The following is a 13,129-nucleotide window of genomic DNA, read 5'->3' as shown; positions in this document are numbered from 1 at the left end:
ACCGCGCTGCAAAACTCCGTTCACCTTTTCTCAGATTTCATCGACGAAACTGCAAGCACGTTGGACTGACCTGCGGCATTTCATGTGGACAACCATTCAGTTCAAAGACAAGTGAACAAAAAGACACTGTTTTGTCAGACATTTTCACACACATAATTTATATACACATTTAATTTGTTTATCATATTTCATTATCAATCTCCCCATAATACAGGAACAAGGTTTGGTTCATAAAACTGAATGGTAACAGAATGATGTAAAGCTCTTTCAAACAGCGTGAAGGATTTCCACTTTTATCCTCCATGTGAGATCACACACTGCTCAGAAGATAAGGGCGAAGCTTAAGTTCAGTCAGAAACTCTTTAATCAACCATCAGCTCTACATTCACATCGACACTGACATCATCAATATCAGAGCACACACTGAGAATAAACAACTGATTTGATTTGATTCTTTAAGAACAAATTGTCACATGTTATAAAACACAAACAGACAGCTGACAGAACTGGTCAGGGGTCAAAGGTCAGAGCTCCGTGTTTAGGATAACAGGAGTGGGTCCGAGGTATTGTTAGTATAAATTACAGCAATTTGTAAAATAGTCAGAAAATAAAACCTACAGGATTTGACTACACTGACACTTGACTGTCTTGACTCTTTCATGCCATGTTTCTTTGAATGAAGCACTTTTAAAAACCATGCTGTACAAAGTCCAGAACCATCACACCAGAATCCAGGGTTTGCATCTCTTTTATGGTTAGCTTTACATCACTAAAGTATGGTTAAGGTGAAGAAAAGATATTTTCATTTTGTAGAACACGCACAAAATTCAATATGCAGGATTCACTTTGAGGTTAGGGAAAATCTTGATTTTTAGTTATATGTGAAAAAAAATTAGTTCATCAAATACCGACTTTTAAACTTTAGGATCTGTGCATGTGAACATGAATTTTCCCATTTTAAGTTGTGTAACAAAAAACAAAAAAAACAAAACAATTTAGAACCATTTTAAAAACAATTCATTCCCATGTAGATGAATCCAAAGACCAAAATTTCATCACTAAGTTCTTGAACTGTCATGATACTGAGCTAGGTAGCAAGCTTGCATGATACTTTAATAGAAAGGGTTAAAGGTCAGGATCAGATTTAATATCAGATGATCAGGAATATGGTTTCATATTAGGTCGTATCTTCATCTCAGTGAACCTGAGTGAGTACTGCCAGCCCGTCCAGCTGGACCACTCCACACCATCAGCGTAGGAGGCATGGCCTCCTTTCAAGTACTGCCCATTCAGGTTTGACGTGTGGCAGTTACGGTACCACCATGCCCCCTGGTAGTATACTGCACAGTTGTTCTCTGACTGGTCTTGGTCCCGATCTTTGGTGGTGAACTGCATTCCAGAGTGCTTCAGAAGGGAGTCACCTAGAGAACAGACAGACACCTCTTGGTACTGTGTAATGCTGTATATTTGTGCACCAGCACAGCATGGCATTAATATTGGTACCTGCGGTTCCAGAGTACTGGTCTACACTCAGTGGGTACCCATCCTCTTCTGGGTTCACAGAGTCTCGACCAACAGAGAAATCAGCGTAACGAGCAAATGCTGTGGCATTATCGAAGTCGGCCATGTCTATCCGTAACTCATGACCACCTGTCCTGGTGAGAGAGTAGATCCTCTGGAGACCTGAGAGACAGACAGGGAGAGAGAGAGAGAGAGAGAGTGGCGGTTCAACTCCATAGGAACAGGTCCCAGTCACCACATGTACCCTTTACTACAAGCTGAAGCTGGAAAGGCTACGCCTGTAGTGCTGCTGGGAGCATGCAGCATGTTTATACTCTGTGCTTAGCCTTTGTACATCGAAAAACTTGAGTAATGAGGGTGACTCTTTCTTTTATAAATCTTTTGTCTGAGATGAAACAAATGGCAAAGATCCATCTGGTGTCTGAGTCTTCGATCTACTAACAGCTGTCAAAAGATGTTCAAGCTTTGTTGTGGGACAAACTTTTCTGTGAGCCCACAACTGCAACAGGAACCCCTTGTACTTTTCCAAATCCTCCTGGAATATTCTCCAGGACCCTACGATCTTCTACAGTGTGCTGGTAGCCTCTGTGTTTGTGTGTGTGTTTTTGTGTCAGACCTAGCCAGTGCTCCCCTGTAGTTTTTCCAAAACCATCTCTGTACGCTTCCCAGCCTCGGAAAAAATTCACAGAGCCGTCCTCCCTCCTCTGGATCACCTGCACACACACACACACACACACACACACGCACACACGTCAGGCCTGTCCTTCGAAAGTCAGGTCTAATGTCTGACTTCCTGTCATCAGCCATTTTGTGCTCTTTGTTAAATAAAATGCATTGAAACAGAAAAAAGATCACCACAAATGAGACAGGCACTTAACCCCCCAATATGCTCCCCGGGTGCTTGATGCTGCCCACTGCTCCTGTGTGTGTTTCACTGCATGTAATTTGCCGGGTGTTGCATGTGTGTGTTCAACTAAGGATGGGATAAATGCAGTAGTAAAATTCAGTATTTGAGTATGTAAAAATGTATATACTGCCAATAAAAGTTGATTCTTCTTCTTCTTAACATCATCTTCACACAGTGCACTTAATCTGATGTTGACGATGTTGCTGCAGTCTGTGCGCGTTACACACCGTCCAGCCTCCTCCATCAGTGGTCATGTCACAGTAAACCATGAAGCCATCAGGGTCATGAGTCGGAAACACGGAGTAAACTCCATCCTCTGAACTGCCAGCCGCCAGGATATCACTACAGTCTCTGGGTCTGACAGCTGAGGACACGCCACATCCAGACAGATAGACAGACAGAAGAAATAGAAAATAAATCCTAAGAAATACCCCATTCATGTAAAATTTGAAAAAAAGTTAACAGATGTCATAGGTTGGCTGGTCTGACTGGTGTGAATGTTGCTGTGTGTGTCTTTACATCCAGATTACAGGTGCAATGTTTGTATTCACTGGGAGGTAAGCGTTATCAGAAGAAAATCAGGAAAGACAAATACAAAAGGTCTATCTTAGTAATATAAAGCAACGTAATTTCAATAATATCGAGAATACACAGAGAATACTTGTAATTAAAGTGAATGTCAGTGCTGCACAGACATTCACAAACTGGACTTTGTGCTCTGATCAGAGAAAAGAGAGAGACAGTGATGTGGTTTGGACAGGAGGTGGACAGGCGTCTCACACAGCCCTACAGCCCAGCCAATGAAGGCACACCCGCTCACATTTTGGTTAGCTTTGTCTTAAGAACGTTAATCCAGGAAGTTATCTCAGTGGTGGGGAAAGATGCTTCTCAACACATTAACACTAAATCAGAGAGTGTTACCTGTGTGCTGAGGTGTGTTACCTGTGTGCTGGGGTGTTACCTGTTTGCTGAGGTGTGTTACCTGTGTGCTGAGGTGTGTTACCTGTGTGCTGGGGTGTTACCTGTTTGCTGAGGTGTGTTACCTGTGTGCTTGTCGTCTTTCTGCAGGTCACTGGTGAGTTGCCTCACACTCTCTGTCTCCCTCTGCAAACTGAGCAGAGAATCACTGAAGCCTGCAACCAACTTCAGCACACCTGAGTGACTCTCAGACAACATCTGGACAGGTAAGAAGGACATAGTTACTTCATTTTACTTTTACTTACATTACACTTTTACATTTAACTTTTATTTATTCTATAAATATGACATGTTGTACTTTTATTTTATATTATTTTAAAATAATTTATCAGCTTTTGCTGTATTTTATTTAAGATAAGATAAGATAAGATGAACTTTATTGATCCCCAAGGGGGGGAAATTTACTTGTCCTGGAAAAACAGTTTGTTAATTTATAAAAAAGAACTTTGTAGCACCAGAAGGGGATATTACTCCTACTACTCAATTAATAGAAAGGAACAAGAACAATCCTAGATTCCTCTTTAATACTGTAGCCAGGCTAACTAAAAACCATAGGGCTGTTGAGCCATGCACCCCCCCCCCCCCCCGACTCTCAGCAGTGATGGTTTCTTAACTTTCTTCACTGATAAGATTGTGAACATCAGAGTGAGGATTGGCAGTAATACTCCACCAAATACAGCTTCTCTTATAGTAGCCTCCACACCTATAATATGTTTGGACCGCTTCTCCCCCATTCACCTCTCAGAGTTCACTTCAGTCATTACCTCATCCAAGTCATCCACATGACTACTTGACCCGGTCCCAACTAGACTGCTTAAGGATGTCTTTCCCGTAGTTAACATTTCTATACTGAACCAGATCAATCTCTCTTTAGTCTCAGGTTATGTACCAGAGGCCTTTAAAGTGGCTGTCATCAAACCACTATAAAAGAAGCCTTCCCTTGACCCAGATGTATTAGTTAATTACAGACCTATATCGAACCTTTCATACATCTCCAAGATCCTTAAAAACCTTGTCCTAGAGTAGCTACATCGGCATCTCCACTCTAACGACCTTTTCGAAGTTTTCCAGTCTGAACTTAGAGAACACCATAGTACTGAAACAGCACTGAAAAGGGTTTCTAACGACCTTCACCTAGCATCCAAATAGAGGTCTTGTCTTCATACTTCTGGATCTCAGTGCTGCATTGATCACAACATTCTACTTCAGAGACTGGACCCTGAAATTGGGATTAAAGGATCTGCCCTTCAATGATTTGAGTCATATCTATCTGACATTTATCAGTTTGTTAACGTTAATCATAAGCTCTGAGTACAGCAACGTTACTTATGGTGTACCCCAGGGTTCAGTATTAGGGCCGATACTTTTCACTCTCTTCCATCAGGGAATATTAACCGGAAGCACTCTATCAATTTTCATTGCTATGCTGATGATGCACAGCTATACTTATCTATAAAACCAGATGACAGAAGCCACCTTACCAATTTGGAAAACTGTCTGAAGGACATTAAGGACATCCTGGATGTCCTCTAACTTCTTATTACTTAATTCAGAAAAACAGAAATTATTGTATTTGGACATATACATCTTAGGGACTCTTTTTCTAGTTGGGCCGCCACCCTGGATGGCATCACCTGTAACTCTGTTACAGCAGTGAGGAACCTTGGAGTCATTTTCGATCAGGACAGGTAAGGGATCCCTCCTCTGTTGCTCACCCTGAGGTTTCTCCCATTTTTTTCCTTGTCAAAGGTTTTTCTGGGAGATTCTCCTTCGTCGATGTGAGGGTCGAAAGGCAGAGGATATTGCTATGATTATGTGAAGCCCTTTGAGACAAACTGCTTGTAAAAATGGGCTATACAAATAAAGTTGTCTTGTCTTGTCTTGTCTTCAGTTCCCATATAAAACATATCACCAGGACTGCCTTCTTTCACCTTCGTAGCATAGTTAAAATAAGGAACATCCTTTCTCAGAGTGATACTGAGAAGTTGGTTCATGCATTCATCACTTCTAGGCTGGACTACTGTAATTCTCTCTTGTCAGGATGTTCTGAAAACTCTCTGAAGAGTCTCCACTTGGTCCAGAATGCTGCAGCAAGGGTATTGACAGAAGTTAATAAGATCTTCCTGTAGGATATAGGATAGACTTCAAAATCCTTCTATTGACTGATAAGGCTCTCAAAAACAAAGCTGCGTCCTGTCTCAAGGACCTCATTGTTGTGGGGGCATTGTTGTGGTTGGAGAAGTGGCTTGTGATCGGAGGGTCACCAGTTTGATTCCCCCACCGGATGGGCAGGAAAAATTTGGGTGTGGTGGAGTGATTAATGTGATAAATGCTCCATTAGCTGGCTGATGTGCCCTTGAGCAAGGCACTTAACCCCCAATTTGCTCCCTGGGCGCTTGATGCAGCCCACTGCTCCTGTGTGTGTTTCACTGCATGTAATTTGCTGGGTGTTGCATGTGTGTTCAACTAAGGATGGGTCAAATGCAGAAGACAAATTCAGTGTGTGTATAAAAGTATATATACTGCCAATAAAGTGATTCTTCTTCTTCTTCTTGTTCCTTATTGCCCCAGTAGAACACTTTGCTCCCAGAATGCAGGTCTGCTAGTGGTTCCCAGTACCTCTAAAAACAGACTGGGAGGAAGAGCTTTCAGCTACTGTGCTCCACTACTGTGGAACCAACTCTCTCCATGGGTCAGAGAGGCAGACACTCTCTCCACCTTTAGGTCCAGGATAAAAACATTCCTCTGTGATAGAGCTGATAGTTAGGGCTGCTCAGGTAACTGAACCATTTTATAGCTATGCTGCCATAGGCTTAGACTGCTGGGGGACTCATCAGGATACAAGGAGTCATCTACTCTCCTCTCCTCTGCTCTGCTCCTTTCTTCTCCTTCTACACATTTGTTCAGTCTTTATCTGTTATACTGTGTAGTCTGGCCTTGGTGTCTCGCAATTTTCTGTGTCTTCACAGATTTCTTCAGAGCTCCATCCACCCGCACCAAACTCCACCTGCCCCACCTCCTGCCCTCTGCTTCTACCCTGCCTGCCATCCCTGCAAATCAACCAACTTGCTGCTCCTGCTTTCCCTGTTCCCCGGCCCAGCCTGCCCACCAAGAGCTGCATCATCAGCCTCCATCGGCTTTCCCCTGACTGAACATTCCCCATCTATCCCATATTTTATGGTTGTTAACTGCTCTCCTGCATGTACAACATCCCTTGCACGTCTGCCTGTCCTGGGTGAGGGATCCCTCCTCTGTTGCTCACTCTGGGGTTTCTCCCATTGTTTCCTTGGTTTTTCTGGGAATTTTTCCTTAGTCGATGTGAGGGTCGAAGGGCAGCGGATGTTGCTGTGTTTTCTCTTTTAATTTTGTAATTATCACGTGATAACAGGTGTAGGCTCTCAGTCAACCGGGTCGTCGTAGTTGAAGTGCTAGAAGTGAAGGCAACCGGATGTGTTTAGGTTGTTGAAGATGTTTCACCTCTCATTCAAAAGGCTTCTTCAGTTCTGAGATGGAGGGGGAAATCCAGCTTTTTAACCTGTATTTTGGTTGTCACCTCAGAGGTGGTCTTGAGGGTCGTTGACAGTTCGTGTCATCATGTGAGTCATTATGGTCAATGGTTTGAGAGAGGTGTGAAAGAGGTCATCTCTGTCCAAATAGAACATCCATCTTTGAACAGAGGTGGTGGCTTACAACACCAACTTTTACCCACCTGTAGTTTGACTTTCCTCCCCAGACGGTTGAACTCCCATTTGTACCATCCTTCATGTGACCATAACGACTCACATGATGGCACGAAGTGTCAACAATATCTAAGATATCTGGTTGCCATCACTTCAACCCCTTGATAGTAGCTGGACATGTGTTACATCATAATGTACCTGTCTCACCTGGATGATGCGGCTCTGCTCACTCTGTACTCCATCAAGTCTCTGGTCCAGAACACCCTGACCTCTTTTCAGCAGCTCGGCTTCCATCCTCAGGTGGTGGGCGTGGCCTAATAACACCTTCAGCTCCTCTGCCAGCTTCTGGACCAATCCCGTCTCCTGCCAGTCTTCTACATTGTGATTAGATAGCACTCGCAGAAGAGAACTCTGCAGTGCCTCAAAGCGCAGGAAGTTGTCACTGTAGTCCGGACAGTTGGGGTCCAGGAATATGCTGATTGGCTCTCCATCTGTGACACGGGAGACCGACACCAGGGCGCCAGACTCTTTGGGATTGGTCAGGATCACAGGTGAGGAGGAAGAGACTCTGCCCTGGTTACTATGACAACAGTGACAGACAGACAGTCAGACAGGTAGACACACAGACAGACATGTAGGTCAGACGGACAGGTGTGTTTACCTGTTGATGAAGGGCAGAGGGTACTGGTTCAGGTACAGGATGATGACTGTTGCTGTGAAGATGGCTGCTATGATGACTAACACGACCACTGACCATAACAGGAAGCTGCAGCATCTCTGAACTCACACACACACACACACACACACACATGAACACACGCGTGAACACACACACACACATTAAATAATATGTGTGCGTAAAGTCTGGTCACACAATAACACACTGAGAGATGAGCTGATCAGCTCAGTCTTGTGACCCAGTGACTTAAAGGTCCAATGTGTTGCACTTAATGACATCTAGCACTGAGGCTGCAGATTACAACCAACTGAACACTCCTCATCTCTACAGTGGTCCTCTCTAAAGCCAGCGTTTGTTTTGTCCATTCTGGGCTATTGTAAAAACATGGCAGACTCTTACAGAGGAGCTGCTCCCTCTGTAGATATAAAAGACTCATAACAAACAAATTCTAGTAACTGGACTGAAATGAACTTCCTTGTGAAGTTTCTTCAGAAACAGTGTACATCAGTTCCCAGTATGCACCGGTTTGTGATAATACAGATGTGCTGAGTCTGAAGGTGTTTGTTTGTCAGAGTAACATCTACTGCATCAGTGATTTTCTGCTGCAGATGTCAAATGTACCATGTGACATCTACTTCCCATGTGTCCATCCAGGGAGGGCGACCCGTACTCTGTGACTCTTACTGATGATTCTTTCATTTTCCCCTATCAAAGTTGTTTGGATTCCACAGACTCAGATTGTATGCTGTACAGACTGTAAAGCCCCATGTTGTGATTTGTAATGCTGAGTATAAATGACACTGACTTGACTTTAGATATAAAAATGTCCCCAGTGATTGTTAGATATTAGATAGATAGATAGATAGATAGATAGATAGATAGATAGATAGATAGATAGATAGATAGATGACTTTATTCATTCCTGAGGGCAAATTAGGTTGTCTTAGCAGTCCGGTATATTTGAATACAATAAAACACAAAATAACATGAAATACTGAAGAAGAAAAATAGAATAAAATACACTTAAAGGACACTTGTGTGAAAATAAATAATAGTAAAATAGCGGTGTAGTAATAACAGTATATAGTAACAGTATAACAAATAGTAATGTTGTAACGACAGTCTAACGACTGTCGTTACAACACAACAGAGCAGTAACGAAGTCGAAACCAACTTTACCATCCCCAACGACTGTCTCAACGACTGTCGTTTGTCACAATGGAACACTAAACGGGCTTATGACACCACTGGTCATGTGAATGCCTCCACAGAGGTTAAATACCTGGGTCTCCACACCAGCTAGTTGGACTAGTCCCAGCCTAGTCAAGCGAGCATGAACTGATGAAGCCTCTTGGATGAGAGGTGAAACGTCTTCAAAGACAAATAACTAAGTCCAGTTGCATTCGATTGAATTTCCTTGAGATAGTAATGATAACAATACTAATCAAACTGTATATATTTAGACTGTGCAAGATGTGCAAACATACATAACTGCAATATGTACACATGAATACATATATGTATATGTACATACAAGATAGGTATATGGGATATATAGTACAGTATAGGTTTAGGTATAATATATGCATAATAAATACTTAAATACTTATTGAGACTAAACAACATATGCGATGCATGTTTGAAGGGATTTGGCGTGCAAAAGGTGACAGGTAGATTTATTGTTATTATTATTACAGTACTGATAAGTTATTGTGTGTACGAGTGTCACGTTGTTTGTAAAATGTTGATCTGAACAAACACAAACTATGAAACAAGAGGTCATGTCATGATGGAGGTGATTGTCCCTGACAATAGTGATCAAACAGGAAATTACATCAGTGAACTGTTGAATGTCATACTTTGGTTGTACTTCAAACAGGTCCTTTTTAATCCCTCAGTTTTGTCTGCAGGGCTCTGTCAGGGTGTCCATCAGTAAAAGCAGCCTGGATGTGGCTCACTGGGGGTTGGGTTTATCAGGGGAGTGGGGTTTACTGGGGGGTTACATGTCCCCTGTGGTGTAAACCATGTGTCTGCGTGTCCCTGTACTGTTTAATCTGCATATTGTCAGTCAATGTGAGTGAAGGCGACAGCTGCTGCAGATTAGAGACACTTTGATCTGACAGTTTAACTCCAGATTAACACGAATTAACTCTCTGTAGGTTTGTCTGTCTGTTATTGTCAATATTTTACTGTCTGTCTGTTACTGTTTTTCTGTCTGTCTGTCTGTCACTGTCTGAATATTCACAAGTCTTTTGAATGACAAAGGATGAGACAATGGTGGGTCAGTGGTCGAACAATGGTGGGTCGGGGGTTCAGGTTGACAGGGGACTCTTAAGCTTAGACTGTGTTAACAAGCTAACATGCTAACAGCTAATGTGTCACATACCTTGTGTTTATCTGGTCGTTTGTTGTCGAGCTCTGAGCTGCTGTTGTTCATGATGGTCCATCTGTCGTTCAGCATCATCCTGAAACATGCCTGAACCAGGTGAGTCTACCTCTAGGCGTCTAAAGATGATACTATTGCAAGCTGTAGTTTTACGTATTTATTTTTTGTCAGAGTTGAGGCATCTTCGATGATGTGAACAAACAACCATCGGGAACTTGTTTCACTTCTCTTTATTCCTTCAGCATTACTTCTGTTATTCATTTACATCATACATTGTAAATATTTACCCACAATCCTTTACATGTGTTCACACAGAGCTCAGTCAAGGACTAGACCTCAAGAACCACCCAAATCTACTCAGGGACCTCTGAAACTTACATTTACACTTACAAACACCATTGGAACCTTCATAATGATGCTTCAACCTCAACCAGACTTCTATAGAACCACGTAGAACCTCGTCTGAGATCTAATCAACCTCCTAAAGTACCTCTAGACCCTTCTTACAGACCTCAAAAACATCATCAATGGCCGCTCTTCTTTAAGACCTCTTTATCAACTCTAGACCCAAGTGGATATGGATGATGATGAATAAAGTGGAACAATCCCAGAGCTGTGAGAAAGTGCTAGGATCCTGTGAGACCTGGTGGTAAAGTCAGGACTAAAGCCGAGCAGCTGGTTGGGAGGTTCTCAGCGTCTGTTTCTGTCAGATTCACTTTAGTTTGACTGATCTGAAGCGCTCATGGCGCTACAGAAAAAACCGAGCAGCCTGAAAACTAAACTGGCCGTCTGTTTAAAAGGATAAACTGTAAAATGTCATATTTAAGATTCATTTCTGACTCTGCTAAACCCAGTTTAACACTGACCTCTTAAACAGATTTAGAGTTCGAACATCAGAACAAACACAGATCTGTGACAAGCAGGTCGATTTAGATTTTTTAAACATTAATACATTTAAAGAGACATTTCAGTGTTTAATGTTATCAACTGCTGTAAACATGTCTTCATTTGATATTTTTACTTTGGAAAGAGCAGGACCTTTTAGTAGCTGCTCTAGTGCTTTCAGTCACTTTACAGGTTTTAAGGTGAGATTATTTGTCAATCAGCTGTTTGATTCAATTCAGAGGATAGTTACTTGTGGTGTGGTCTTAAAAGCATCTGAACACCAAACCAATACCTTTTCTCTTAAATATTAACTTCATACTGTCGTGTTATTTCTGTACTGTGTGTGTATTTTACTGAATACAGTATGCATAACAGTGTACATACACTGCATAAAACAACACAGTCACTAAATGCTGAAATCAATTAATCAATAAAGTTACCTCAGTGTCTTCAGCCTGTAGATGATAGATAAAAAGAAATCCAAATTAAACTTTATTTGTCCTGTTGAAAGACACGTGTGTTCGAATCGTCGTGGAAACAGAGACAGATCATCAGAGAGACAGACCAAGAGAGAAAGACCATCTGCTGTGGGTGAGAGACAACGACTCGGGGGGGGGGGGCGGAGACAGAGAGAGACAGATAGAGAAACAGACAGAGACAGTCAGACAGTGTCTGTAATCAGACATCTGATGATAAACAACCACAAAAAGACAAAAAGAGCAGAACATATTTATTAAAAACAGTTCACACACACTCGAGTTCTGACACTCTGAACAAAATTTGGACACAAAGAAGGGGTTTGTAATTGAGTTTTTTGTATTAGCTATCATCATCATTATCCCATCCCATTTTTATTTGTCATCAATCTATTGAGTAACATAAATATGTAGTGTGTCTGGATCTTAAATTGTCAGATTTCTTTTTGCTTTTGAAACATGTTGCTTCTTCCCCCTGTTAATGACAAACACATGTGGGCTCACTGAGCAGGAGGAAGTCACTGAATGTATCATCAACAACACAGGAAACTGTTGTTTTTCATATTGCTTTTCACATTAAAGACCTTGCATTGTTAAAACATTGTTAAATTCTTACTTCTTACAAGTCAGTAAAAATAAACATCCTGTCACATTAATCAGTCGTAGTATTTGTTATTGACTGAAATTTTTGATTGACAATGCCACTGCTCTGATTGGTTGATTTAATACCCGAGAGTCCTGCTTCATTGTCACTGACCTGAGAACTATGGTTATTTATGTTTTTTGTTGTAATTAAGAAGAGCTTGAAAAGAGCAGCTGTTAAAAATGCAACAAGGTCCCTTCAGCAGCTTCCAGAGCTTTTGATCAGCACAATTAAATCTCAGTATGAAACCAACATGCCACAAGGATGGGCAGCTGCACAAAGCAGGACCTCTCGACCCTCAGGAGGGTAGTCCGCTCAGCTGAGCGGACGATCAGAACAACTTTGCAGGACATTTACATCAAACGATGCAGGTCGAGAGCTGAGAAGATCCTCAGCCAGCCCCATCACCCTGGACACTCACTCCTCCCCCTGTTGTCATCAGGCCGTCGGTTCCGCTGACAACACCTGGGTCAAAATCAAAACCCAAAAAGCAGAGGCCTTCACTGAACACATCAACTCAGTGGACCATAACATTAAATTCACCAGGGAGGATCTTAAGTGAAATAAATTGCCATTTCTGGACCCTATGGTGCTCATTGAGGATGATGGAAATTTGAAAGGTCTAATGGAAACCCCCACACACCCACTTTTTAACTCCCACCACCCACTGGAACACAAACTTGGAGTCATCAGGACTCCACACCACTGGGCTGAAAGTGTTCCTTCCCGGGAAGAGGGAGGAAAGATGGAATGCACACACATCAGGGAAGCATTAAACATGTGTGGCTGTCCAAACTGGGTCTTTGTCAATTCAACTAGGAGACAGGGAAAACAACACCAAACTTCAACCTCTGATGAACAGAATGGATGGAAAAACATTGTTGTTCCCTATGTGACACGTTGTCTGAGAAATGCAGAAGGATTTTCTCAAAGTACAACATCTCGACCCGCTTCAAACCTAGCAATACCCTTAG

At 42.2% G+C, this 13,129-nt stretch overlaps 1 protein-coding gene across 1 annotated transcript; it reads right to left on the bottom strand.

Moving 5' to 3' along the window:
* Positions 1-255: 255 nt before the first annotated feature.
* Positions 256-10,672, bottom strand: LOC124057844 (fibrinogen C domain-containing protein 1-like). The gene is made up of 8 exons (XM_046386420.1): positions 10,152-10,672; positions 7,748-7,863; positions 7,294-7,666; positions 3,472-3,604; positions 2,656-2,792; positions 2,138-2,234; positions 1,504-1,683; positions 256-1,421 (listed from the first exon to the last, which is right to left on the bottom strand). The coding sequence occupies exons 1-8, from the start codon at positions 10,227-10,229 to the stop codon at positions 1,159-1,161; spliced, it is 1,377 nt and encodes a 458-aa protein (XP_046242376.1). The 5' UTR covers positions 10,230-10,672; the 3' UTR covers positions 256-1,158.
* Positions 10,673-13,129: the final 2,457 nt, after the last annotated feature.

Source organism: Scatophagus argus, chromosome 4 (genome assembly GCF_020382885.2).
Source record: "Scatophagus argus isolate fScaArg1 chromosome 4, fScaArg1.pri, whole genome shotgun sequence".
Taxonomy (NCBI): domain Eukaryota; kingdom Metazoa; phylum Chordata; class Actinopteri; family Scatophagidae; genus Scatophagus; species Scatophagus argus.
Note: the sequence above shows the minus strand (reverse complement) of the source record. Positions and strands in the feature narration are given on the sequence as shown.

Coding starts and splice junctions, on each gene's coding strand:
- LOC124057844 (XM_046386420.1), bottom strand. CDS start 10,229: ATGATGCTGAACGACAGATGGACCATCATGAACAACAGCAGCTCAGAG. Junction 7,864..10,151: donor AACGACCAGATAAACACAAG/GTATGTGACACA, acceptor GTGTGAGTTCAG/AGATGCTGCAGCTTCCTGTT. Junction 7,667..7,747: donor CCTCTGCCCTTCATCAACAG/GTAAACACACCT, acceptor CTGTTGTCATAG/TAACCAGGGCAGAGTCTCTT.